The sequence below is a fragment of the Camelina sativa genome, chromosome 12 (assembly GCF_000633955.1).
Source record: "Camelina sativa cultivar DH55 chromosome 12, Cs, whole genome shotgun sequence".
Lineage (NCBI taxonomy): Eukaryota > Viridiplantae > Streptophyta > Magnoliopsida > Brassicales > Brassicaceae > Camelina > Camelina sativa.
Genome location: NC_025696.1, coordinates 4,497,817 through 4,525,503, shown reverse-complemented (window position 1 = coordinate 4,525,503; position 27,687 = coordinate 4,497,817). Strand labels below are relative to the sequence as shown.

At 36.6% G+C, this 27,687-nt stretch overlaps 7 protein-coding genes across 11 annotated transcripts; 4 read left to right on the top strand and 3 right to left on the bottom strand.

Annotated features, from left to right (window-relative positions):
• Positions 152–3,866, top strand: LOC104730119 (ubiquitin carboxyl-terminal hydrolase 18). Of its 2 annotated transcripts, XM_019233986.1 has the most exons (12): positions 152–298; positions 400–513; positions 949–1,144; positions 1,230–1,318; positions 1,422–1,507; positions 1,598–1,760; positions 1,857–1,980; positions 2,275–2,432; positions 2,520–2,604; positions 2,690–2,902; positions 2,989–3,050; positions 3,225–3,866. In XM_019233986.1, exons 1-12 carry the CDS (start codon positions 294–296, stop codon positions 3,730–3,732), a joined length of 1,803 nt encoding a protein of 600 aa, XP_019089531.1. In that variant the 5' UTR covers positions 152–293; the 3' UTR covers positions 3,733–3,866. The 2 variants fall into 2 exon arrangements, with proteins under 2 accessions (XP_019089531.1, XP_010447529.1); XM_010449227.2 differs by having other exon boundaries at positions 152–513.
• Positions 5,124–6,371, bottom strand: LOC104730118 (B3 domain-containing protein REM7-like). The gene is given in 6 exon segments (XM_010449225.2): positions 5,124–5,273; positions 5,275–5,439; positions 5,522–5,646; positions 5,741–5,812; positions 5,899–6,199; positions 6,284–6,371. Coding segments are annotated over 6 exon segments (789 nt in total). The 5' UTR covers positions 6,362–6,371; the 3' UTR covers positions 5,124–5,225.
• LOC104730117 (B3 domain-containing protein REM8-like) lies at positions 6,687–8,722 on the bottom strand. Of its 2 annotated transcripts, none has more exons than XM_010449223.2 (6): positions 8,569–8,722; positions 8,197–8,473; positions 7,992–8,119; positions 7,587–7,895; positions 7,267–7,515; positions 6,687–7,184 (listed from the first exon to the last, which is right to left on the bottom strand). In XM_010449223.2, exons 1-6 carry the CDS (start codon positions 8,650–8,652, stop codon positions 6,843–6,845), a joined length of 1,389 nt encoding a protein of 462 aa, XP_010447525.1. In that variant the 5' UTR covers positions 8,653–8,722; the 3' UTR covers positions 6,687–6,842. The 2 variants fall into 2 exon arrangements, with proteins under 2 accessions (XP_010447525.1, XP_010447526.1); XM_010449224.2 differs by having other exon boundaries at positions 7,992–8,116.
• LOC104730115 (putative B3 domain-containing protein REM4) lies at positions 9,831–12,252 on the top strand. 2 transcript variants are annotated; one of them, XM_010449221.2, is made up of 6 exons: positions 9,831–10,011; positions 10,110–10,607; positions 10,695–11,108; positions 11,210–11,449; positions 11,536–11,881; positions 11,985–12,252. In XM_010449221.2, the coding sequence occupies exons 1-6, from the start codon at positions 9,934–9,936 to the stop codon at positions 12,032–12,034; spliced, it is 1,626 nt and encodes a 541-aa protein (XP_010447523.1). In that variant the 5' UTR covers positions 9,831–9,933; the 3' UTR covers positions 12,035–12,252. The 2 variants fall into 2 exon arrangements, with proteins under 2 accessions (XP_010447523.1, XP_010447524.1); XM_010449222.2 differs by lacking the exon at positions 11,985–12,252 and having other exon boundaries at positions 11,536–11,892.
• LOC104730114 (B3 domain-containing protein REM1-like) lies at positions 15,767–18,396 on the bottom strand. Its single transcript, XM_010449220.2, has 7 exons — positions 18,147–18,396; positions 17,644–18,049; positions 17,470–17,561; positions 17,008–17,379; positions 16,666–16,917; positions 16,208–16,583; positions 15,767–16,121 (listed from the first exon to the last, which is right to left on the bottom strand). The coding sequence occupies exons 1-7, from the start codon at positions 18,210–18,212 to the stop codon at positions 16,072–16,074; spliced, it is 1,614 nt and encodes a 537-aa protein (XP_010447522.1). The 5' UTR covers positions 18,213–18,396; the 3' UTR covers positions 15,767–16,071.
• Positions 18,798–20,972, top strand: LOC104730113 (putative UDP-sugar transporter DDB_G0278631). Its single transcript, XM_010449219.2, has 7 exons — positions 18,798–19,079; positions 19,360–19,465; positions 19,565–19,810; positions 19,910–20,020; positions 20,106–20,264; positions 20,352–20,495; positions 20,596–20,972. Exons 1-7 carry the CDS (start codon positions 19,039–19,041, stop codon positions 20,758–20,760), a joined length of 972 nt encoding a protein of 323 aa, XP_010447521.1. The 5' UTR covers positions 18,798–19,038; the 3' UTR covers positions 20,761–20,972.
• LOC104730112 (probable xyloglucan glycosyltransferase 5) lies at positions 23,021–26,991 on the top strand. Of its 2 annotated transcripts, XM_010449217.1 has the most exons (6): positions 23,021–24,358; positions 24,463–24,771; positions 24,944–25,234; positions 25,327–25,440; positions 25,536–26,223; positions 26,611–26,991. In XM_010449217.1, exons 1-5 carry the CDS (start codon positions 23,633–23,635, stop codon positions 26,172–26,174), a joined length of 2,079 nt encoding a protein of 692 aa, XP_010447519.1. In that variant the 5' UTR covers positions 23,021–23,632; the 3' UTR covers positions 26,175–26,223; positions 26,611–26,991. The 2 variants fall into 2 exon arrangements, with proteins under 2 accessions (XP_010447519.1, XP_010447520.1); XM_010449218.2 differs by lacking the exon at positions 26,611–26,991 and having other exon boundaries at positions 25,536–26,456.

Below are 27,687 nucleotides of genomic sequence, written 5' to 3'. Positions count from 1 at the left end.
AGCCAAAAAAGGAAATATTGCGAGATAAACAAGGACAAATAAATCATTAGTTGATAACAGGAAAACATAAAAAAGAAGCATAAAGGGCCAATCTTTAAATTTGGATTGGAGAAGGTCCAAACCCAATGTAGAAACACAGACTCATCAAACACTGTCTTCTCTACTAAGTAACAAAATCAATGAAGCGGTAACACAAGAAAAGACAAAAAAAAAGAGTGAATTCTTGAAATATATAAAAGAGATACACACAGAAGAAAGGAGAGATCGATGATTCCGACAAGCCAATTAGATGCATGAGGTTGGTTTTCCGGTGGATCTTTCTGTCTTCACTCGCCTCATTGCCACTCTATTTTTCCTCGCCGTTGGTGTTTTTTACTTTCTCAGAAACACCGCTGCTAGGTACTTCGACATCGGAGCCGCCGCCGCCGGAGGTTTCGACAGGGAATTCTTTCCGGTGGATACTGAGTCATTTTCTAGCGAGAAGTGCTCTCGCTGCAAATCCGTTCGATACTGGTATGCCCTCAAATTCATCAATCTCTTTACTGGGAATTGAAAGATTGCTTTAGTGTTGGAGATATTAATGTTTTCTGTGAGCTTGTGATATGTTATTCTTTTTTAAGTCTTGAGCTTTTTGATAGAAGAATTATGGGTTTGGAAGTTGTTTGTTAGAGAAACCTTTGTGAATTTAGCTTATATGAACTCAGATAGTTTGGATTATATTGGATCACTTTGTGGTTTTATGTTAATTTAGTGCATTTGGGATATGTAATTCTTTCAAAAGTCTTGACCTTTTCAATAGAAGAATCATGGGTTTGGAAGTTGTTGCTTAGATACTTCTTTTGGGAACTTTACTTATATGAGCTCAAGTTTGGATTATCTTGGATCACCTTGTGTTTTAAAGTTGGTTTAGTTGAGCTCCTTCGTCTGTATGCTTTGTTTTGTTATCAGCTCAGCAGAGTGCCAAAGTTCAGATTGGAGTTCGGGTCATCAAAGAAAGTGCAGGGATGATGGGATTACTACCTTAACCTCATTTGCAAAGAATGGCTTAAGGTTCAGAGCTTCTCCGTTTGGGAATATATCTGCTTCTGATATTGCGCTGGTTCCTGATCAGGGGAGAAGCAAGAGTATCCTTAAGCTTAGAGAAGTAATGCGTTCTCTCCTATTAACAATCTCTTGATGGAGTCATTGTGGAATTCTGAATTTTATTTTTGTTTTGCAACTTTCTTCAGGTTCTTTTCCCATATGAAGAATTTGTTAGATATTTTAACTGGGACAATCCAGAATTGGCTCCCTGTGGGCTCATGAATTGTGGAAACAGGTTTGTGTTCATATGTTTTTCAATGTAGCTTTCAAGCATCAATTGAGATGAGTTGAGTTTGTTTTTTTCTCCGTTCAAGATAACTTACTTTATTCTCTTTCAGTTGTTTTGCCAATGTTATACTACAATGCCTTTCCTGGACACGTCCTCTTGTTGCATATCTGCTGGAGAAAGGCCACAAGAGCGAATGTAGAACTTCTTTCTTTTCATTTTTGTATTAATGCTTCAAACTTCTTTCTGTATGCGTTTCAAGCTTTGATTCTATGTTTTGTTTGACAGGTATGCGCAACGATTGGTGCTTCTTCTGTGAATTTCAAACCCATGTTGAGAGAGCGAGTCAAAGTCGGTTCCCTTTTTCACCAATGAACATTATTTCACGGTTAACTAATATTGGTGGAACTCTTGGGTATGGAAGACAAGAGGATGCTCATGAGTTCATGAGGTCAGTATCTCTTACTCATGAAAATAGCAAATTACTAGTGGTGTTTAGTCTGTGAATCTCCCAACTGATGGATTTAGACAATTCACATACTTTCAGGTATGCGATTGATATGATGCAGTCTGTTTGCCTTGACGAATTCGGTGGAGAAAAAATAGTGCCTCCTCGTTCTCAAGAAACAACACTTATTCAGTATATATTTGGAGGTCTCCTCCAATCACAGGTGATATGTCCTGATCTCAATATCTTACGTTCATCTGATATTTCTTGAATTGCCAATAGATGGATTTCTATTCTCTAGAATGATTGGGATCTTAGGAAATTCCCCTGTTATACATATTCTTTACTTGTTTTCTTTTTGAATGTTAGATTTCAACATGTTACTTCTTAGCGTGCTGCCTCCATTGAGAATATATAGAACTTGTTTCCAGTAGATTAAAAAAAGATCAAGATCCTTTCTAATGTTCCTCTCTCTGTTGAGCTTTTTTCCTGATTTTCTGCATTTTCAACTTTCCAGGTTCAGTGTACTGTTTGCAATCATGTTTCTGACCAGTATGAAAATATAATGGATCTAATCGTTGAGATGCATGGGGGTGCGGTGTCTTTGGAGGAATGTCTTGATCAATTTACAGCCGTAGAGTGGCTTCAAGGAGATAATATGTACAATTGCGATAGGTATTTTAATCAAATCCAAAAAGAAGCTATGTTTCTTAAGCAGTGTGGTAGTTGATTAGTTGACAAATTGACTATGTTTCTTAACAGGTGTAGTGACTATGTAAAGGCATGTAAGCGTCTTACAATTCGGCTAGCTCCAAATATTCTTACCATTGCCTTAAAAAGATATCAGGTTTGTGTGGCATTCCCCTACCTATTACTAAATTCTTGTGGGAATAGTTGTCTATAGTGGAATACATCTGTGAAATTATGTACAGGGAGGAAGATACGGAAAACTGAACAAAAGAATAAGTTTTCCCGAGACATTGGATCTTAATCCTTACATGAGTGAAGGTGGAGAAGGATCAGATGTTTATAAACTCTATGCAGTGATTGTTCATTTAGATATGCTGAATGCATCATTCTTCGGCCATTACATATGCTACATTAAGGATTTTTGCGGAAACTGGTATAGAATAGATGATTCTGAGGTAACACTCAATTTAATTTCCTCTCTTCTTGTTAGCATGTAATTTTGACGGATCTTCTATCTAACCCTGTTTAAAAATACTCACAGATAGAAAGTGTTGAATTAGAAGATGTCCTTTCTCAAAGAGCTTATATGCTCCTCTACAGCAGGTAAGCTTCTCTCCTCCTGTCTTTTGTTGTTCAGCTATATCCGTGTAAATTAATGTATAACCACAAGATTGAGACTGTTTATTTCACCATTATGAGTTGAGTAAATTGATTGAATATGATGTATATCTAAACAGACTGAGGTTGTTGAGCTAGTGAGTTTCATATGTCATGCAGGATTCAAGCTCGGTCGTCATCATCATGTCTCAGATCAGAAGTTCAAGAGGAGAGGAATACAGACGTATTGGACACAGAACCTTGCCTAGAAGAGTTAGTTGAGAGTTCGATGGTAGGAGCTATTGAAAACAGAAGCAGCATCCATGCAACCATTGAAGACCCTGAGTGCGAACAAGAATCATCGTCATCATCAGCATCGTCACCATCATCATCATCATCATCATCACCGTCACCATTATCATCATCATCACCACCATCAGTAGTGACCTCTGAATGTTGTAGTGAGGTTGAAAGGGTTGATACATTGGATTCCGAGTCAAACCCTTCAAATGATGATGACTCTGCAACAGATCATCGAGAGGATGCAGCAAATGGGAACAAAGATCCAGAGGTAAAATATCAGGCTGTCTATTCTTGTTCAGACCCTACAACTTCAACTCCATTGGTCTGTACAAAATCCAAGCCTCCGGTAAGAGATATGGATACCGAGATGATGGACGCTCAATAATGTAGAATCTTACAACATTTGAAAATCAACAGAGCTTGTAGCTTACAATAGTGATGCAGATACTATTACACAATGACTTATATGTGGTTCTAAAGGGTGATTATACATAGAATAGTAATGTTGTTACTGGTGAATTGCCAAATTGTTTGCATCCTTCCGTTTCCATACATGACTTATGTATACATATCAAAAACCAAGTGTGATAACTGCTAAACCTTAAACCCCAAATCAAAATCCAATTTGGTAATCCTCTCTACTTCTACCTTCTTAAATTTATGGTGAAGCTTTAGTCTTTCATGGCTCCTTTTAATTATGAGAGCTCAATAGGAGGACTTTCTTGAACCCATCGGTTCAAACTGCACGATAACCCGATCTGTTTATTCTATTTATTACTTTATTGTACTTTTTAATTCATACTCTGTTTCTTTTTTTTTGTGTGAAAAATACTCTGTTTCTTTATTTCCTTTGCATCTTTAATAGCTAGAGATGTTAGGAATCAATTGGTACAATCCTAAGGGTACAGAAATAGAGTTAGTTGAGAGTTCAATGGTATGACACTAGAAGCAGCAGCCATGCAAAATATTAAAGATGTATGTATGACAACAAGAATCATCATCACCATCTTTAATGACTTTTGAATGTTGTAGGGAGGTCGTAAGGGTTGATGCAATGGATTATACATAGAACTTATATAAATATTGTTATGCAGAAAACTTATAAATTTTACCGTACAATAGTACTGCAGATTACATTACTTGACTCATGGTACTAAAGGCTGATAATATGTAGAAATTAATACTTGTTTTCAAGACCCTTAAAGTAGGTGACATATGTTGCTGACAAATACAGACACAGTTAACTCTTACCTAACTAGACATTGGATTCATACTGCTTAGGTTACGAGTTCACTATAACAGGGCAAGTCTTGGTATTGGAGCAGAGTTGAAGTATTGGAAGAGTTGTCTTGTCTTCCCAAACCAACTCAAACACTAAAGATTCATTTGCCTTAATGCCATTAGCCTTGAAAAATTCTTTTAACCCTAAACCCAAACGCGTCTGTGTATTTCCCTTTTCCATGACTAAATTCACTGGCCACTTTTTTCCATGCTTGTCCAACAGAGTCATCTTCTTCCTTTCTAGGTTTTCCATTCCGTTAACCTTAATGAATTTCACTGGAAGACGCTGCACACAAAGGAAGGCAATAAACTTACGCTATGTGCAAATCCATAAAGCATTACTTGATAACCAAAACCAAAGGAACAAAACTCCTCCAAGAGAGTTGTTTTAACTTACAAGTTTACCATTTTTGAGACCGTATGGTGTGGGAGTTAGTGTCACAAATCGGCCTTCACTTACTGACGATGGTGATGATGGAACTTTTTCACTACTGTCACCAGATTTGTTTCTCTTTCCTTTGTTGCAATCTTTAGTGGAAACACGCTTTAGTTCTGCAGTGGAGAAACGAAGAAGAGGCCTTTTCATGTTTTTGCTCTCTAGTTTAAACGTGACAGTATCTCCAGGTTTAAGCTCCTTCTCATGGCAGAAACTTCTCCAGCCACCCCTCATGTAAAACGTTCCACTGGAGTTTCTAAACTTCAGAAATAGCGTCCATGTCTTTACTCCTTCAACCATTCCTTCATCCATTAGAACAATCTGGTTACTTCCTTTAGTCAGACTACCGGAATCATAAAACCTTTTTGGAAGAAACTGCAAAGTAAAAAAACATAAAACATATTTAACAACTTTTAAGGCTCTCAAAAGGAATCAACAGTAGATCTGAGGTACCAACCATTGTATCCCTTCTTATGTTCGAATCTGATACAAGTGCAACGAAACAAGACGGGTCTGATGAAAAAGACTTTGCTTTTGCTTCAGGAATCCTCTTCTTCACGTGTTTTTTTCTCGGAAGCTTTCCTGTTTTCATAAAATTTGGACAAGTTAGACCTTGTAGATGTTCTTGAAACACCAACAATTCAAGAGTTCAACACTCATTTATACATTGCCTTACCCATGTAATCTTTGTCTTCGTCTAGTGAAGACTCTGGTTCTGTTTTAAGACTCTGCTTCATCGACAAGTTTCCTGAATATCACAACAAGAAAAACGTTTTAAATCTTCATAACCAAAAGGTAAATTCCATGGGAAGATAAAAACAGAGCACAACTTACTGATGTTTTCTTGCTCATCATCATCATCATCGTTGTCGTCACAAGATTGTACATGTTGAATCTCACAGCAACTGGGTCCAAAACAAGTGACGTGGAACACTGAAGCTCCATCGTGTCTGAAAACGATAACATCTCCGACTCGGAGATCATGCGCGGTGGCGAACTCTTTCCAGCCGACGGTGAGTCTCTGACCTTCCATCTCAACTTTCCAACTTATCTCAGACGCGTCGGATCTTAGCTCCGCTGTCTTTCCTTCGTTTCTTCCTTCTAAGTATACCGAGAAAAACTTCACAGGGATGGTCTGTAACAACATGCAAAAGAGTTTTTAAAACGAAACCATCTCTTATAATAAGCTATAATCGTAAGAGAGTCAGAGTCAGAGTACGAGGTAGGAGTCGAAGCCGGGAAGAAGAGGCTGGAAGAAATGAGGGTTTGTAGGAGGTTGAAGAACTGGATCCGCCATTGTTCAAAGGATTTTTTTTTTAAAGAGCTTCCAAGAAAACAAAACCAAAACCGTTCGACTCAAGTCTAAGTTAATGAGTGTCTTTTGGTAATCCTTGCACGGCTCCTCTTTATTAATGAAAGCTCCAGCTAACCTGTTTTAATGAGTGTGAGTGTGTGACTCCTTTTATTCTCTTTCATTCTAAATGTCTCACTCCTTTTTGTTCTTTTTGGTGGTAAGTGACCTCGTTTACTGAGTGGGCAGCATACTTCTTTTTTCTTTCTTTTATATTAGTACATTTGGACTAATATAATCTAGTAGTATTATAATATTATGGCTTTTGCAGTAGCTGAAGCAGAGTGTCATTTATATCAACTCAATGTTGGTGGCTAATATCTTCTGTAGCCTCTGTTTCAACGATGGAATCCTAGCGAGATGTTGTTATTACGTGGGAGAGTTCCAAATTCCAAACTAAAGCTCCATACAACCGTATATTTAGGTTTCACATCATAACTTGGTAGTTTTCGATTTCGTGTAACAAAGCTTCCAGAGTCTGTTCCTTTGTCTCGAGTTTAGCCCGAAACCGTCTGATGCTAGTTAAAGTTTCTTCAATGCTCTGTCTCACCTTAGGCAGATGATCTAAGATAGAGCAAGATTGCGTGTGCTGCGGATTTTCTTGATCACCAGTAGACTTGCTAGACGACCGAGTGCGACGAGAAGGTTCTCCCTCTGCAGCTATCTTCTGCCTCACGTCATGCTTCAATCTTTCACTCTCCTTACTCCATATTTGGACTCGAGCTCTCTTGTGCGGCCGAGCCTCTGCTTCAACTGGTGATAGCTCCATCTGAATACAAGTATTTCTTTAGTAACACCAACTAAGAAAGTTCAAAAAGAAGATTGCAAGCTATTTTGATGTTCACACTAACCTTGGAGACGAACATAAGCAAAGGACTTGTCCCTCCTCGGATCAACTCCAAAGTTAGAGACTCCCCTGCGCCTACTTCATTCGCTGCACAGAAACTTTTCCAACCATTACTGCTAATATACATCATCATTCTACTCCCTTTGCGATAACACTCAAGCTTCATCAACCACTCGACTTTGTCTTTGTCCACCAGGATTATATTCCCTGGCTTATCGAGCATGTTCTCTCTCATGAAACTTACCGGTAGTTGCTGCAAAATATTCAAGATTACATAAACAGTGTTCAACCAACCGGGTAGAATTGAGTTCCCACAACACTCACCTGTTTACCAAGGTGAAGACTGTTAGGTGTAGGAGTTAACTTCACAAACCGGTTTGGTCCAGCCTCTGTACGGCTGCAGAGCAGAAACACAAGCCTTTCCGCGTTGTGGAGCAGTTTAAATGTGAAAGGATCTCCAACTTCTAATCTATTTTCTGTGCAGAGACTTTTCCAACCTCCGAAGATAAAAACCTGACCAGACTTGTAACTCTTTACTTCTGATTCCCAAGACTTCCCTTCTTCGTTCATCAAAACTACCTCATGCCTTCCTTTGTCTAAACCGTATCGCCTTGCGACATCTCTGGGCACACCCTGCATCAGTCATTCATCAACTAATATATACACTCACACATGCTTTAAACCCTAAACTCGAGATATAAAACCCTAATAGTATATAACTAAACTAACCAAGAAGTCTCTTGATAGGTTTGAAGCCGTCACAGATTGGCTAAAACATGTTAGATCTGATGAAAACAGATCAGGTTCTGTTTTCACATTCTCCTCAATTTCTTTCTCCTTTCTTGAAGATTCCCCTGCTGTGCAGAAATCTAACGGTTCAAAAATAGAAAAGAGAGTCTAGATAAATGTTCATTGAATAAAGACTTTCTTATACCAATTTCGTTGTGGCTAAGGGACTGTGCGTATTGGACCTCACAGCAACTAGGTTCAAACGCAGTGACGTGGAACAACATGTCCCTTTCGTGTCTAAAGACTACGAAATCACCGACTCGAAGATCATGTGCCTCCACGAACTCTTTCCAGCCGTTGGTGAGCGTATGGCCTTCCATCTTAATTTTCCATGTTCCTTGCCAAGAATCTGATCTCAGTTTTACAATCTTGCCCTCTTGCTTTCCCTTGATGTGTTTGGAGAAGAACTTCACATGGATTTTCTGTAACAAACGAATACAACTGACAACTGAGTCTAGTAGTCTACATTTACATATATGTTGAGGAAGACAGAAACAGAGAGATTATTATTACGTACGATTTGGCTCTTGAAACCAGGAAGAAGAGGCTGGAAGAAGTGTGGGTTTTTTGGAGAGAAGAGTGATGATGATGGATTCTCCATTGCCGACCACTTCAAAGAAAATCCAAATTTTTGTTCTTGGGAGAAGTGGCTTCTCTTAAGAATGCTTTACTTCTACTTTCATATTTTGGTCCAATAATGCAAAAGGTGAAAATATATATTTTTTTAACTCCTTTCATGTTGTTGATTTTATTTGAGGCATCCCAATTTATTACATTTTTTCTCTTCTTCAAAATAAAGAGTCTTACATTTTTTTTGTTCAAAATCAGTGCCGGTCCGACATTTATTAGTGCCCTATGCCGAACTAAAAAACATGCCCTTTTATATATTATCAAAAAATTATAACTAATGGTATATAAGACTTTATGTTTAGTGTTTTGAAAATTTATTAACACAAACCAAAATCAAAACATTAGTTTTGATGAAAAGATTTATCTAATAGTTTAACAAAGCAAACTATTAACCTCAAAATGGAAAAAATCAAAACTAAAACTAACAATTAACCTCAAAAACTATGATTTATACTTATATTAAAGTCCACATTTTTGTAAAAATCTTTAGATATATATAAAACTCTATAATAATTTTACAAAAAAATGCCCTAAATTTTTTGATGCCCTAATCCTTTGCTTGAGTTGATTGCCTTATGGACCAGGCCTGTTCAAAATACATCTCTGTTAAATTGTTTCTATTAATTTTTGTGCCGATTATGTTTACATCGAAGTAGTAGGTGAAGAATAATTAAATAGTAATAAATACACAACATTTTTTCTTCCAATATCTTAACTTTTGCGAAGAATAAAACTAAATTTCTTATTTGTTGTATAGTATTTGTTAAAACAGTATAGATAAACTGAATTATATTTTAATTTTGAATGCGATCATAAATAAATCTATTTTTCCATATATTATTTTTAAATGTTTACTATGTGGATAACGGCTCCATAGATATATATAAACAACAATTATGATGTTTTAACCCAGCTGAAAAAAAACAATCAAATCAAACTATTAAATTTTATAAAAAAAACGGGTTGGATTGACGTTTTTTTTTTCTTTCCTTCCTGACAAAATACTTTCAGTCCTCTCCGACTTACATCCATCAAATCAGAAAAGGAAAACACAAACTTTGCCATTTAAGGCGTTTTGCCTAGAAATATGAAATATCTTCGCTATTAAACTTAGTTAATGACAATAAAATCAGGAGTTAATGACATTGAATAACCGAGTTTATATTCCAATTTCAAACTTATAGACCCTATAACGCCAGCTACGAAGAATTCGAGGAATCAAAGTTCTTAGAGAAAGCTGTTCAAAACAGCAATGGCCGATCCACTAAGTTCCTCCTCAAACAAAAAAGCTTTCTTCGTCGTAGATCTGTCTGGACAAAACTCCAATCCTGTACTCTCTCTCTCTCACTCTCTAATCTCACCTTCTCTTGTCTATGTATATGTTACAATCCATCAGTTGGTTTTGTCTTTTTTAATTCGTTGTTGCAGATCATTCCTTCTCAGTTTATTGCGAATCACATCAAAGGAAAGACTCTGTCAACGAAACTGAAACTGACTTCGGTCGCTTCGGACAGAACTTGGGAAGTGGAATTGGACGGCGGGAGATTCGCCGCTGGATGGAAAGATTTCTCCGTCTTCCACGCTGTTCGTGAAGACGACGTTTTGAGTTTCAGGCACGACGGTGACTTGGTCTTCCACGTCACACCCTTCGGACGCAGTTTTTCTCAGATACACTTAGTCTCTTCTTCTTCTACCTCTGGCTCTGACGATGAGCACCGTACTTTTGATGATGATGATGAAGACGACAGTGTGGATGTTGGAGATGATGATGATGATGATGATGATGACAATTCGATATCAGAAGAGGATTTATATTCAAAGAAAAGTTCGTCAAAGAAGAGAGCAAGAACTGAAACAGAGTATATATCGGAAGATTCTTATCTTCTTGCGCACGTCACACCTTCAAGCCTTCTGAGAGATACTTTGGTGTGTACCGCTTCACTTGACTCGTTAATACAATTTTTAGTTCAGTTCTTTTGATACACTGTAATCAAGCTGTGATTCTTTTTGCAGTGTCTTCTAAGCAAATTTGCAAGGTCAAATGGACTGGACAAGAGAGAGTGTGAGATTGATCTAATGGATGAACATGGAAAATCTTGGACTCTGCTTCTTAGACACAACAAAAAAACTGGTCAGGCTTTTATGCGTGGAGGCTGGAGGAAGTTCTGCCGTAACAACGGATTCAAATCCGGATCTTTATGTCGGTTTAAGGTTGTCCAAAGCGGAACTAAACCTGTGCTACAGCTGTGTCCCATCACTTCTACCATTCCAGAAGGAAACTCTTCCAAAGCAAACAAAAAAGGGAATGTTTCTGAATGTGAAGGTGATGAGATTGAAACTGAGGATTGCTCAGAGACAGTTCCAGTGCTTCAGAACAAGATTCTGACGTTAGACCTTAAACCTTACGTGCTTAGGTCAAGTCAATTTGTAAGTTTCAAGACCTTTGTTTTAGGGTTCTCAAGTCTTTTTTGTTGTTGTTGTTGTTGCCTTGTTGGCATATTGGCTTAAATGTGTTGAAACTTGTACAGCGTGTTCCTGCATTGTTAGCAAGAGATAACGGGATCCTAAAAGCAGGAGAGGTGACTGTACTGAACAAAGATGGCGAAGAGTGGAAGTCGCATCTAGTTAACGTCAAGGGGAGAGATCAGTTTTACATTAGAGGTTGTAAAGAGTTCTTTGTAGCCAATGGCATAAAGAACGTTGGTGATCCCTTCACATTGGAGGTTGTTAGAGGAGGAACATCTCCTATTCTCAAGATCTGTTCCAAGGTTAACACAAAAGCAATTACAGTCTAGTAGTTCTTGTCTTTTGCTGTTGTGAAATCGCTGAGTTAATTAAAACGAATTGTGTTCAGGTGAAGCAAGTGTCGTTTGATGGCCACAAGACTCTGGAGAGGAAACCACGAATGACGGTTCCAGCACCACATGCTGAAGACGAAACAGAGAACCGGGTCCAAAAGAAAGCTCGTGTTTGTACAGAAGAAGGACCATCTCGCTGCACTAGGGCATCAAACAAATCAAGTACTGATCCAGGAAATTTGCAGCGCAAGCAACCACTTCAACCTTGCTCAATCTCTGATCACGTTAAAAAGGTGAGACAGAGTATTGTGGATACTTTAACCGATGTAAGACGGTTTCGGTCGGAGCTCGAGATCAAGGAACAAAATCTACAAGCTTCGCTGCATGAAATTGATGCGTTAGGTATGGTCTGAATTACCAACCAATGAATACTAATAGCTTTAAATGTGTGTGCGTGGTTTATTTTGGTTCTAGATTTTTTGATAATGTGAGTTTGGAAAAACAGGGGAAAAGATAATGGGAATCAGCCAAATCTTCAACATTAGTCAAGCTTAAGTCGAAAATGGAGATTAGAAAGTGGACCAGGTACTTTTGCTACGAGGGAGTTAAATATTGCATGGCACATTATCTCATTCACGTCTTCGTCGAAATAAAGTTACTGACATGTTTCAGTATACAGATAAAAAGTGATGAATGAAAACTTTTTTGTTTTGTTTTTGTTAATCTTTCTTAGTTCTTACTCAAAATTCGTCGCTTGTTATATAATATATGGAAATTTAGTCGGGTACTTGTGTTTTAGTGAACCTATCACCGTCTCCCCTGGTTTACAAATTTACGTTTAACTTTATTTATTTTTTGGTGTAAATGCTAAAAATTAGTACGTTATTTTGACTAGTACTATTATATAGTAGTACTAGTTTACGTTAATTTGACCATCATCTAGCACAAACATGTTGAAGCAGAGCTAATTAAGATATTCCGTCTTGAGGTTAACAAGATTCCTATATATTCATCAAGATCACTCCCCCAATAAAAAACGTATAATGTTATTTTCAGTTTTAAATCCAAATCGAATAATGGTGATTAGGTAGTTTGTTAATTGTTTAATACTATATAACAAACACACAAAAAAAAGAAAAACGAAACAATTTAAACTCTCTGAAAAAAGTTGGTTTCAAAAGTAACTCTGTAGATCAACGATTAAAATCCTTAAAAAAATCTAGAAGATATACATTAAGAATATTTATATTTATCTCTAAAACATTATTTACATTTCTATCCTAGAATATAAAATTAGCTTTATCATATTTTTCTAAATACCCCATCTTAGGTATATGCATCAACGGCACCATCTTCTATGAAGCATTGTCTTTACCCTTGGGTAAGGCTTTTGAACATTTTATAATTAGCTTCAGTTTGGAAGATGAGCGTTTCACCACCATAAGTCTACCCAAGGACGACCTCTGCTGGGATAGAAAATTGTTGATATTCGACAACAATATAGCATTACTCGAATTGGACGGAGGCGGTCCCCCATTTGTTTTTTGGGTCCTGACTGATCCCAAGGAAGGAAAATGGTCCAAGAAACGCATTCCGATTCCTTCATGGAGTGAAGTAGTCCGAGAGGAGGATACATCACGTTTCGAATGCGTATAGCATAATCTTTCATACATTTCTCTGTCAAGACGTATAAACCGAAGTAATTAATTACTAATACAACAAAAGTTCTAACTCCCAGTGGCATGATAATTTTACTAGTTTCTCAGATATAATGAAATAGTCCATAAGTGCTAAAACAACCGAAGAAAGCAAATTTAAAAATGTAAATATTTATATTTTATAGTAAATTTTAAATTTGTGACTTTATTTTTTAATTATAAATTGAATATATATCTAACATATGTAATTAAATGTAATTATAAATCATTGGAAACAATACTTTTAAAAGCTTTGGTTTATTTTTCGATTTCAAATCTTAAATTATATTAAATATTTAACATTCTCCAAAATATATGTATTTATTTAATGTTTTTATAATATAAGGTTAATATTAATTATACATGATTTGTGCCTTATACATAATAATTTTCTACATGGTCTGTTTTATTTATACAATCAATAATATCTTCGTTTGTTGTATGTTAAAGCTAATTTTTACCGTCATGTTTGAAATCTAAGCTTATAATTTTTTTTTCAATTTTTTTTTTTTTGCTTTTTTATGGCATATGTTTTGCTTTAATTTTTGTCATTTTTTTGTCAAATTTAAAATAATGATAACATATTGATAGTTGAAGAGTATGCTAAATGGTATATCATAATCTCTGCCAAGACGTATAAACACCGAAGTAATTAATTACTAATACAACAAAAGTTCAAACTCCTTTCTACAAACTTTCAAGTTCTACCTCCTTAATACAAGAAGGCAAGTCACAAACCCTTCCATACTACAAACTTTTAAGTGCAGTCTCTAGGATAGAAAAACTAGCTTTATCATATTAGTAATTAATTACTTTTGTTGAATTAGTAATTAATTACTTCGGTGTTTATACGTCTTGTATTTATCCTAGAATAGAAAAATTAGCTTTATCATATTTTTACCATAATGTATAAATACCCTTCTTAGGTTATATGCATCAACGGCACCATCTTCTATGAAGCAATTATCTTTACCCTTGGGTAAGTGTTTAGAAGATTTTATAAGTAGCTTCAGCTTGCAAGATGAGCGTTATTGATGATATTCGACAACAATGTAGCCTTATTCGAATGGGACCGAGGCGGTTCCCCATTTGTTTTTTTGGGTCCTGACTGATCCCAAAAAAGGCAAATGGTCCAAGAAACGTATTCCGATTCTTTCATGGAGTGAAGTAGTCCGGGAGGAGGATACATCACGTTTCGAATGGGTATAGCATAATCTTTCATACATTTCTCTGCCAAGACATATAAACACCAAGGTAATTAATTACTAATACAACAAAAGTTATAACTCCCAGTGGGATGATAATTTTACTAGTTTCTCAGATATCTTCATTTGTTGTATGCTAAAGATAATTTTTACCGTCATGTTTGAAATCTAAGCTTATAATTTCTTTTTCAATTTTTGTTGTTTTGCTTTTTTTTTGGCATATGTTTTGCTTTTGTTTTTGTCATTTTTTTCAAATTAAAAATAAAGATAACATATATTGATAGTTAAGAGTATGCTAAATGGTATAGCATAATCTTTCATACATTTCTCTGCCAAGACCTATAAACACCGAAGTAATTAATTACTAATTCAACAAAAGTTCTAACTCCTAACTACAAACTTTCAAGTTCTAACTCCTTAATACAAGAAGGCAAATCACAAACCCTTCCATACTACAAACTTTCAAGTGGACAGTCTCTAGAACTTGCAAGTTGACAGCGTTCTCGCCCGGGACTTGCTTTTCACAAGCGGCCCATTTAGCGTCGAACATGCAGATGAGGTCCACATGAAGTCAGCTGGAAAAAGATTTCGCTTATTCCACACGGCGCCTCAATTCTGGGGGAGTAACGATTCAAGCACAAAGCCACGGACCTGTGGTGTCAAGTTCTTGTATGAACATATGCCAAGCCGTTTATGGGCTGGCGTGTTGCTACGATGGACGTCTGCTGGCATAAAAAATTGATGATATTCGACATGGAACAAAAATTTTAACTCCCAGTGGCATGATAATTTTACTAGTTTCTCAAATATAATGTAATAGTTCATAAGTGCTAAAACAACCAAAGAAAGCAAATTTAAATATGTAAATATTTATATTTTATAGTAAATATTAAATTTGTGACTGTATCTTTTAATTATAAATTAAATATATATATATATATATCTAACATATGTAATTAAATATAATTATAAATCATTGGAACCAATACTTTCAAAAGCTTTGGTTTATTTTTCGATTTCAAATCTTAAATTATATTAAATATTCTCCAAAATATATGTATTTATTTATTTTTATAATATAAGATTAATATTATTAATTATATATGATTTGTGCCTTATACATAATAATTTTCTACATAGTCTCTTTTATTTACACAATCAATAATATCTTCATTTGTTAACAGTATGTTAAATATAATTTTTACCGTCATGTTTGAAATCTAAGCTTATAATTTCTTTTTAATTTTTTTTTGTTTTGCTTTTTTTAGGCATATGCTTTGCTTTTGTTTTTGTCATTTTTTTTCAAATTTAAAATAATGATAACATATATTGATAGTTAAGAGTATGCTAAATGGTATAGCATAATCTTTCATACATTTCTCTGCCAAGACGTATAAACACCGAAGTAATTAATTACTAATTCAACAAAAGTTCTAACTCCTTACTACAAACTTTCAAGTTCTAACTCCTTAATACAAGAAGGCAAATCACAAACCCTTCCATACTACAAACTTTCAAGTGGACAATATCTAGAACTTGCAAATCTCAAATACAGAATAAACGCAGTTTAGTTTGGTGGAGTAAGAAGAAGAATCTAGTGAAACTACTTGACTCCACCTTTGAATGATTCAAGACACAGAAAGTGCTTGCACAAGACCCTTGTTGCTTTCTTCCCATCTTCAGTGTCACTTCAAACCAGATCATTGCTGAGGATTTTGCTGATTCCCCATATCCTCTCCCCTGTTGCATCATCACAACATTACAGTCCTAAGTCAAACAAAACTGGTTTCAAGAAACAACAGCAACATCTTGAGTCAAAAACGCACCTAACGCATCAATTGCTAGCAAAGAGGCTTGTAGATTCTGTTCACTTGTCTCAAGCTCGGTCTGACACTGTCTCACAGTGTTCAGAGTATCTACAATCCCCTGTTTCACACTAGCAACTTGATCCGAGACTGAGCATGATTGTGGTTGCGCGCTCAGAAAATTTCTTGAGATAGTGTTGGTTCTGTTTGAAACCTGAGTGCGTCCTCTCTCCTCATCAGCTTGATGCTCTGGTCCGCGACTTCTTCTCTTATTAACTTGTCCCTCTACCCCTACTCTTGGAGTCTTTCTCACATTCCTTGGTTGTGGAGCAGTCTCACAAGCTCTCTTCCTACGAGTTGTGTGGTTTCCTTTTCCCTTGTAATCATGGTTTTCAATCTGAAAGAAACTCAATAAACATGTTAGCATCCAAGTCTAACTAAGGTTTTTGTATGTACATAGAGTTGTGTTGTTGGTTCACCTTAGAGCAGAACTTAAACAGAGGATTTGCACCTTCCCACATCAATTCCAGCTTGAACGAATCATTTACCTTCACTCCATTTGGTTCACACATCTCTCTCCAACCTTTTCTCAAATAAAACCATTCACTTACGTCTCTTCCAAGCCCTGTTATCTGTAGATAAGATGACCACTTTCTTCCATCTTGGTCCAGAAGAATCACGTCCCCAGCCTTATTAATGCCATTCTCCCTTGTGAAACTCACTGGAAGTGACTGAACAAGATTCAATCAGTACCAAACGCTCAAACACATGAGTATTATATCCACAAAAAAACGTTCATGACAACAAGTTCTTGAACTTACTAGCTGCCCGGTATAGTCACGGCTAGGTGTATACTTTATTATCACAGTTGGTGAAGGAGCCTTCTTCTTCTCCTTTCTCTTTGAAACTTCATCCAACGCTCTCTTCTCTTTATGGCCATTGCCAGATTCCTGTGGACACAGTGAAAGCACAGGCCTTTCCCCAATTTGGAAAAGTTTAAACTTACAAAAATCTCCTTGTCTTAGATCATTAGTGGAGCAGAAGTGTTGCCAGCCTGCTCTGATGTAAAACACACCACTTGAGTTGTTTTTGGCAAGTTTCATTTCCCATATTCTCCCTTGCTCATTTATCACATCGATCTCACTGGCTTTTAGGTGCTCACCAAAAAAAGCCGTAAATTTTCTAGAAAGATCCTACAAAAACATATAAAAACAAGTCACATCACTCCACAATGTTACACTCTTGACTGTTACAACAAAGCTAAAATGGAGTTTAGTAGTCACCAAACGATCCTTGCTGAGGCTATAACGTGTAACACATCCTGTGATGAAACAAGACTGGCCTGATGAAGAATCTGCTTCTGGTTTCTTGTTCCCTGAATCACAACAATCTTCACTTACAATTACATAATCACCAAACCCGTTAAATACATTCTGTAATTTCATTAAACAACTCACTTGCTCTATCTCCGGCCCCAACATCATCATCATCATTATCATCTTCTTCTTCGTCTCCATCATCATTATCATCTTCTTCTTCGTCTCCATCATCATCATCATCATCATCTTCTTCTTCTTCTCCATCATCAGCATCAATATAAGTAACCTCAGTATCAACGTGGCTAGACGAAGCGTGATGTATGTCACTGGAAACAGATCGGGGAGCGACAGATACATGAAGGACCTCATCTCCATGATGTTTGAAAACCAACACGTCGCCGTCTTTGAATCCATGTTCGCCGGCGAACTCTTCCCAGCCGTCGGCGAGCCTGCCGCCATCCAGTTTCACTTTCCAAACTCTGTCCGACGCATCCGATATTAGTAACACTTTCGTGTGATTCATTAAGAACTCAGCATCAAGAGTCTGCAAGCAATAAAAACAAAAAGGAAACACAGAGTTGTTGACGGGTGACAAAGGCAGTATCTTAAAACGAAAGATAAAAAAAGATAGAAAGCATTACGAGAAGTGGTTTATCTCCTGTAAGAAACTTATGCTCAAAGGAAGAGAAATGTGGTGTATCCGCCATTGTAATGAATAGTTCACACACAAATCTGAGATGAAGATCTAGGGCAGAGAGTGAGATAAGAAAGCAATAAAACAGAGAAAAACAGAGCAAATCTCTTCTTCCTAGTAAATGAGGACGTTACATTTGTTTCTTTTAATTACGTTACAACTTACAAGAAGGTGTATATCGAATTTATTGAAACCGGAAAAAGGCTGATGTGAATAAATCACATTGGTTAACGGGAGTGTTGTGTAATGTCCTAATGTGTACTACTACTACCCATCATCTTTTTCTTTTACACGATTAATTATTGTGCTGTAATAAACCCATCATCACCTATGTTGTCAAAGGGAGACTCTATAAAGAGAATAGGTTTTGACAAAATGTGACATTTGTTGATACTTGTGTCTGAAAGATTTTGATTTTTGATAAGCCATGGAAATAACTTTTTTTTTTTTACTTCATTAAGTTAAATTTTTTAAAATAGAAGGTTTCTGGGCCTTTTTGGGTCTTTTTGGGCCTAATTATTTGAGATGATCCGCACGCAAGTAGACAGAAACGTGTTTAAGACCTTGTTGTTTGAATCAGAAGGTTACTGACTTTTTGAGTTTTGAGTGTTGACTTTTTTACTGGGGAAGCTAAGCTCCGATGATGACCCTCTCTCGCTCGCTCGAGCTCGGTTTTAAGATCCTCAATCCAAGGAAAGGTTCTCGAAATGCGTCTTGAATCACCCAAGAAACGTGTTTCTTGAGCAAAGTTTACAGCTTTCTTTTGATTTCTGTGCACATCATTACCAATACTGAGTTTTCAAAAGATTTATAAAATCTCAAATCAATCTCCTTTGTCAATGGAGGTTCAAGCTGAAATGGAGCCTAGCTCGTCCATTAGGTACTCTACTGTACTCTCTTCTTTTTATTTCCTGCTCTGATTCTTCAAAAATTTGATCTTTTTTTCAATTCGATTAGGGAAGTTTCTGATCGATTTAGGATGGTGGCGACGATTACTGGTTTAATGGATTTGAGTGTTTCTTAAAGTTATAAATTTAGAAACTTTGAATTGTGGTTCTTCTTCATCAGGGGTAGATCTAGATCTCGAGATTTGTAGAGAATCAAAGTTATATTATACACAGATTTAAGTAAGTAAGCTTTATGTTTGTTCTATGATGCAGTTTAGTCTCAGCTGTTTCATATGGCATTGCTTCTATGGCTATGGTTTTTATCAACAAGGCTGTGATTATGCAGTATCCACATTCCATGACTGTTCTTACCCTCCAGGTACTCATATATCTACTTTTTCAGTATTTGATAGCTCACTTCCTCAAAAATGCTGATTATATAATTGGTCCCTTTTGTTTTTCTTTTGGTTTGTATTAGCAATTGGCTACTTCTTTGCTTATACACTTTGGAAGACGAATGGGATACACAAGAGCCAAAGGAATCGATTTGGCCACTGCCAAAAAGCTTCTCCCGGTTTCTGTCTTCTACAATGCTAATGTTGCATTTGCTCTTGCAAGCTTGAAAGGAGTTAATATTCCAATGTATATCGCCATTAAGAGACTCACTCCACTCGCTGTTTTGATTTCCGGGGTTCTGTTTGGTAAAGGCAAACCAACAACTCAGGTATAGATTACCACTATAATGTTTTATAAAAAGGTTGATCCTTTTGTTTGTCACTTTTTTGTAATGTTACAAGCTATGAATCTCTTGTTCAAATTTCAGGTTGCTCTATCTGTACTACTGACCGCTGCAGGTTGTGTTATTGCAGCTCTTGGAGATTTTTCTTTTGATCTTTTCGGCTATGGTTTGGCTTTAACCTCTGTCTTTTTCCAGGTTGGTTTCCATTGTTCTTTTCCTTCTCTTGCATCAATCCCTCATTAACCAAATGATAAAACAAATATTCATTTCATCGCTGCAGACCATGTACCTTGTGTTGGTTGAGAAGTCTGGTGCAGAAGACGGGCTTTCATCGATCGAGATAATGTTTTATAACAGCTTCCTTTCTCTCCCATTTTTGTCCTTCCTCATCATAGTTACCGGCGAATTCCCAAACTCTCTCTCGCTATTACTTGCAAAGGTTAGAAACTTTTCATCACTCTAAGCTTGTGGCTTTTCTCAGAAACTATTTTCTTAAAAAGGTCAAACTATTTCTTCTCTTGGACAGTGTTCTTATTTGCCGTTCTTGGTGATTCTCATTCTTTCGCTGGTTATGGGCATTGTCCTCAACTTCACCATGTTTCTTTGCACCATTGTGAACTCTGCTTTAACAACAACCATCGTTGGTGTCCTCAAAGGCGTTGGTTCCACTGTAAGTATATACTCTCATTGGGCTCTGTCTTCGTTATCAAATCTAGAGGCAATCAATTATTAAAGTCTTACTTATCTTTGCTTCCTTTTTAATCTCCTAGACGCTCGGTTTTGTCCTCCTGGGTGGTGTTGAAGTACATGCTTTAAACGTCTCCGGTTTAGTGGTCAATACAGCTGGTGGTGTGTGGTACTCGTACGCCAAGTACCGACAGAAAAAAGCTAAACCGGCTAAGCTACTGTCTGATTTGGAAGCTCACAAAAAATGAGAATCCGATTTGGTTTACTCATCATGTATCTCCTTGTCCAAAAAGTTATATTTTTGATAATTTAGAGGGTTTGGTTTCTATTTGGAAGGCAAAGTCGGGTTTATAGACTTTGCCACTCAAACAAATGATGATTAGAAAGAAAAGAACCAATGTATTAGATAGTTGAACCAGGAAAACCGGTTTAACGAGAAGCTTTCTACAATTACCAATAGCTTCAGTCTTCAGATCTGATCCTCTCGGTTGGATCCTAAAGTGAGAGATTTGAGAAGCAATTAGTAATTTCATAAGTAACTTCATTGGTCAGGTTATTTCATGTATTACTTTTTCAAAGAGGTTATTCAATGTCAAATTATTGTATCTAGACGGGTGCGGCTGTAGCATAAAATCTATACAACAAAACATTAGACATGTGTTGGTGTATCAAATAGTTAAAGAACACATGAAATGTTTGTTTGTTCTATTTAAGTGTGGGAAAGTTTTTAAAATGGGTCTACTAACTAATTAATACTCCCTTTAGATTAAGACATTTTTGTGATAGAGAAGACAGCACATGAGTCAGCGTCATCTACCTGTTGAAGTCTTTAATTCATTCGTTAACACTGGCTTCCAACGGTTTTGTCTCGATACCTACTAATCTACATAATTTATACAAGACCCATTAACAGAGCCAAAATATTCAAATTTTAGAAAAGCAATGGATGTTCTTTGGAAGAGTTGAGAAACCGGAAAACAAAATAAAATAAAATAGAACAACTTTAATCAATTAAATGAATAATTGAATGAGTGTATCCACTAATTACATTTATTAGACAAAATATTGATAAAAGAGTGAAGAGTGTAAAGCACTGTGTATGTAAAATTGTATGATAGCATAGTTCAACGAATATCATAATTCAAAAGTGATACTGATAATTAATAATCATCAATCATTCTCATTCACCAAGACATAATCGATCATCTTGATATATACATGATTATACCCTGGATTCGTTTTAAACACAATATATCATGTGATCATGTCCAATAATTTGTGAATTATTATTTACACTAGAATTGTTATAAGTTATAACTATGTTATATATAGCGCAGAATTGTGTGTATGAGGTTTTGATATATCGGACGACTCTATACAACAATGTGATGATGATTCTGCAGTTTATTGAAAAGAAAATTAGGTCTTCTTAATTATCATTAACATGACAATAGCCTAAATTATCAAAATCGTATTGAATATTTAATTTCTGAGCACCGATTGGCTTGTGAAAGAGGATTCCTAGATGCCACAAGGAAAACAAATAAAAAGGTATTACAAAAAGTGTAATTAGCCCACAAAATTAATTATCCATAATTATAGTAATTCTTTTCCCTTTTCTTTTTTCTTAGTTTTTTTTATATGATACTTTCGTAAAACGTTAGGTATTGTATAGTAAAAAATAAACCTTAAAAATGCCAAAGCATATCCTTATCTTCTAGAGTTCTACAAGTGTTTATATAGCCCACCGACAAGTGACTCTCGCGTAACCTAATAGTTGGCTGAAACTTTTAGAAATTCTGATGGATCTTATACTTCTTTTTTGTCAAAGACTCCCCACCTAAATTATTATTTTACAAAATGACCATAATTAGCGGCACTGTTTAGAAGTTTCTTGCAACTATTAGTCAACACTGAATCATGTATTTTGATTGTTAGTGTGTACTTTGTCAAATTGATCATTCCAACGAGAAAAACAAAAAACGACAGATCATCAACTAATTGTTTCCCTCCTTACTATATCCTAATTCCTAAACATCTGCAAATTATAATTCGTTTTGACTCATAAGTTCAAATTAGTATCATGTTACTATATATATAAAAGTTATCCTGATTAAATTACTCAAACCATATGTATTTTTTCTTCATTATATGATTGTCATAACTCTAAAGTTGATGACATAACTTGATACAAAGAAATATAAGTTGAATGGGACTACTAAACATGGAATTTAACTACTATATGTATAAAATATAAATTATGATAGACATGGAAAATGACATGGGGAGCACGTAGGAGAAGCGGTGAGAGCATTTTGAGTGATTCACTTGGAACCGATTTGGTGGTATCTCTCTCTTATAAAAACTTGTTCCAATATAATTATGAGTTGCAGCTCACAAATTCGAATTTGTCTTCACCTCAAATTGCCAAACAACCCCATATGGTCCATCTTGAGTTTTTCTTGAATGATTGTTTTTCAAATTTAAAATAATTTCTATAGGATGATGACATGACAAGTGCTGGTGAAAAAAAGCTTACAAAGAGAGTAGTGATAAAAAGGGGGATGAATTTGCATGCTGAAGCCATCAAAGAAGTAGCTGAAAGAGTAACACACACATGAAAGTGTAAGAGAGACATCTTTCTTCTTATTACAAAACTTCTCACAACAGATACCTTTCTTTCTTCTACCTCTCTCTCTCTCTCCTCTGCTTTGCTTCTCTCTCTCTATCTGACTCACTCCACTCTCTCACCAACCCATCCTTCTCTCTGTCATTCTCTAAAAAAAGGTCCACTATAAATGAGCCTTGAGCTGTGGATGCCTTCTATGTCTGGTTTATAAAAAATTCACAAAAATGGGTCTCTAGATTTCAGATTTCTGGGATCTGGGTCTTCTTCCATTATTTACTAGAAAGCTCACTCCTTTCTTGAACAAGATCTTAACTTCTCTCACTCAAAGTTGCTCCCTTTTTTTGTTTTCCTCAAAATGGGTTTTGCTTAAATCTTCCACTTTGAGATTTGGGTGCTTACTTTGGGATCTTTACCACATTTAGAACTTCTACTACTTTCAACTCTTTCTCTTTTTGGATTTCTCTACTTCTCAAAGAGATTTAGAGACAAAGATGGCTCCAAGGTTGGATTTTTCAGATTGGTGGGCGAAGGACACGAGGAAAGGAACACCAGTTGTAGTGAAGATGGAGAATCCTAATTACTCAGTAGTTGAAATCGACGGACCAGATTCAGCTTTTAGACCAGTGGAGAAGAGCAGAGGCAAGAACGCTAAGCAAGTGACTTGGGTTTTGCTTCTCAAAGCTCATAGAGCTGTTGGATGTCTAACTTGGCTCGCCACTGTCTTCTGGTCTCTCCTTGGTGCTATCAAGAAGCGGCTTAGTTTCACTCAGCCAATGGGCTCTGAGAAATTAGGCAGAGACAGATGGCTTTTCACCGCCATTAAGCTCTTCTTAGCTGTTTCCTTAGTGATTCTAGGGTTTGAGATTGTTGCTTACTTCAGAGGATGGCATTACTTTCAAAGCCCTAATCTTCACATCCCCATCCCCACTAGCACACTTGAGATCCAGAGCTTGCTTCATCTTGTGTATGTTGGTTGGTTAAGCCTAAGAGCTGATTATATTGCTCCTCCCATTAAAGCTCTCTCCAAGTTTTGTATTGTCCTGTTCCTTATACAATCCGTAGATCGTTTGGTACTTTGCTTGGGTTGTTTTTGGATCAAGTATAAGAAAATTAAGCCGAGGTTTGATGAGCAACCGTTCCGTAATGATGATGCTGAGGGATCTGGATTTGAGTATCCTATGGTTCTTGTTCAGATTCCTATGTGCAATGAGAGAGAGGTATGTATGCTCATTCAACTTTGGTATATCTTTAAAAAAGTATTGACCTTTATGGTATCAATTCACTCTCTCAATGTAATGATGTTTACCTTCTTTATGTTCAGGTGTATGAACAATCTATATCTGCTGTGTGTCAACTTGACTGGCCAAAAGATCGAATACTGGTTCAAGTTCTTGATGATTCGAATGATGAAAGCATTCAACAGTTGATTAAAGCTGAGGTTGCTAAATGGACCCAAAAGGGAGTCAACATAATCTACAGGCATCGCTTGGTGAGAACCGGATATAAAGCTGGTAACCTCAAATCTGCTATGAGCTGTGATTATGTGGAAGCTTACGAGTATGTGGCAATATTTGATGCTGATTTCCAACCTACTCCAGATTTCCTTAAACTAACAGTTCCACATTTCAAGGTTGGTGTTAACATTGGTTTCATGTTTCTGTTATTGACAAATGGAGAGAGAGAGAGAGAGAGCTAACTTGTTAAAAATGTGTCTAAATCTTCAGGACNCTGTTATTGACAAAGGGACAGAGAGAGAGAGAGAGAGAGAGGTCTAACTTGTTAAAAATGTGTTAAATCTTCAGGATAACCCAGAGTTAGGTCTAGTTCAAGCTAGATGGACATTTGTGAACAAAGACGAGAACTTGTTGACCCGGCTTCAGAACATCAATCTGTGTTTTCACTTTGAGGTGGAGCAGCAAGTGAACGGCGTGTTCTTGAACTTCTTTGGTTTCAATGGAACAGCTGGAGTTTGGAGAATCAAAGCCCTTGAGGAATCTGGTGGTTGGCTTGAAAGGACCACTGTCGAAGATATGGACATAGCAGTCCGTGCACATCTACATGGATGGAAGTTCATCTATCTTAATGATGTCAAGGTAATAATACTATTTTAAGTATTTATCAATCTTTTCTAAAGAATGCTTATATATGTAACCATTTAATTATACTTGACTGAAAAAATCTATAGGTCCTTTGTGAAGTTCCTGAGTCCTATGAAGCATATAAGAAGCAGCAACACCGTTGGCATTCGGGACCTATGCAGCTTTTCCGCTTGTGTCTTGGTTCAATCTTGACCTCTAAGGTAGTGTAAAGCTTTTTTTCGTCAGCAAGGTTTAACTTTAGCTTTTATCATCATTGTAATGACTTCTTCCGTTTCTCATTTTGTTCTTCTTGTAGATAGCTATATGGAAGAAGGCGAATCTGATACTTCTCTTCTTCCTTCTTAGGAAACTTATACTTCCTTTCTATTCCTTCACATTGTTCTGCATAATCCTTCCACTGACCATGTTTGTTCCAGAAGCTGAGCTCCCTGTTTGGGTCATCTGCTACATACCGGTTTTCATGTCTTTCCTCAACCTTCTTCCATCACCAAAATCGTTCCCTTTCATTGTCCCTTACCTTCTGTTTGAGAACACAATGTCTGTCACCAAGTTCAACGCGATGGTATCCGGATTATTCCAATTGGGTAGCTCTTACGAGTGGATTGTCACAAAAAAAGCTGGAAGATCATCAGAGTCGGATCTTTTATCTATCACCGAGAAAGAGGCGCCAAACAAGAAAAGCCAACTGCTTAGGGGAGTTTCGGACAGTGAGTTGTTGGAGCTTAGCCAACTCGAAGAGCAGAAACAAGCAAAGAAACCTGTCAAGAAAACAAACAAGATTTACCACAAAGAGCTCGCATTGGCCTTTCTTTTGCTAACTGCAGCGCTAAGGAGTCTCTTGGCAGCTCAAGGAGTGCATTTCTACTTCCTGTTATTCCAAGGTGTCACGTTTCTTCTCGTAGGTCTTGACCTCATAGGCGAGCAGATGAGCTGAGGGAAACTAAAAAAGCTCCATAGATTATGTAAACCGGGCCAGTAAATCAGTGAGTTTGATTCCCCACTTCCTCTTATGTTCAATGGTATCCTCTGTAATGAGATTTGTTGGAACCATAGTGGTAGGCATTAATTGATTTTCCGTTTTGTTTGTTTTGTCTGTTATGTTTCTTTGATTCCTCCATTGTTAGGGATAGAGTGTGAGCCAGAGATTCATACATGTATACATTATCTGTAAAGTTGGAACATGTTGTTGGCAGTTTAAACAGCTTATTTTCTTGAACCATGTCATATCAACTGCAGAGAATAATATACGTTACTAAAAAGTCCAGCCTTTGTGGAAAGACACTGTAACTGTAAATAACTAACATGAGCAAGTTTTCTGACTAAACTGAAACGAGAAAGAGAGTAACATTTATTGTTTTCTCTGAACTTAGGAAATTGTCATCTTAGTGTCGGTGAAAAGCGAAGAAACGTGGAGCAGAGAAAGTGTCGGCAGAGGAAGTGGAATGAGAAGAAGCATAAAGTGTTTCACGTCATATACAACAATCAATTCAATGATGTGTAAGTGAAGAGAATGGGACCAAACAGCTTTTACATTTATAGAGTGGGTTTGTTGATGATTCTGGGACCGAACTAGGATCATGATCTTGTCTCTCTTGCTTTTCTAGGCTTTTTATTGTGGTCATGCAAAAACCATGTCTTCGTGCCTAGTTTGTGATTAATTATTCGTCTTTTTGTAACATAATTTGGGCAGTTACGGAAACACATCCATAATAAGTTCAATAAAGCAAATAACATTTTATATTCAATCTCCAGCCAAGGTTACATTTTCTTCACTTTATATTAGGCGAACAGTTTCACAATTCAGGGAAATTACTTGACACTAAACCAAACAACTTGTCCATTCTTGACTTGTTAATATGGGTCCTTGATTAGACAATATCACAATATCAACACAAAACTTGTCAATTCTTGACTTGTCTATTAACCAAGATATGGACAAATTCTAGCAAAGGACACAAATGCGCTTGTTAAACATCATCGAATCGCTACTACAATTATGCTAAACCTAGTGCAAAACAATCAAAATGAGGTGTTTCTAAGGTGGTACTAAAAGGTGGCAAGCACTAGAGTCGTAGATGAAGATGGTGTAGCTCAAAAAGGTGCTTCTAAGACTACTATCAAAATCCCTGCCTAGTGTGGTAGCTCAAGATCATGAAATGTTAAGCCATGCGAAGGGAACATCAAATGATCAAAATTTTCAACATTCGAGTCGACGATGATGATGAACCAAGCCATGTAGGGATCCACAATCGTGGTTCAGCTTTTCCCATAGCAGGCCATGCAACTAAATGACGATGTTTCATTTCAGAAAGATATAGAAGCAAATGATGATGCTTCATCGCAAGCCTTGCAACTAAATGAAGATGCGTCATAGCAGAAGAGTAGAGAAGCAAACAGATAAGCAATGAAGATGCTTCATAGCAGGTTGAGCAACTAAATGAAGATGC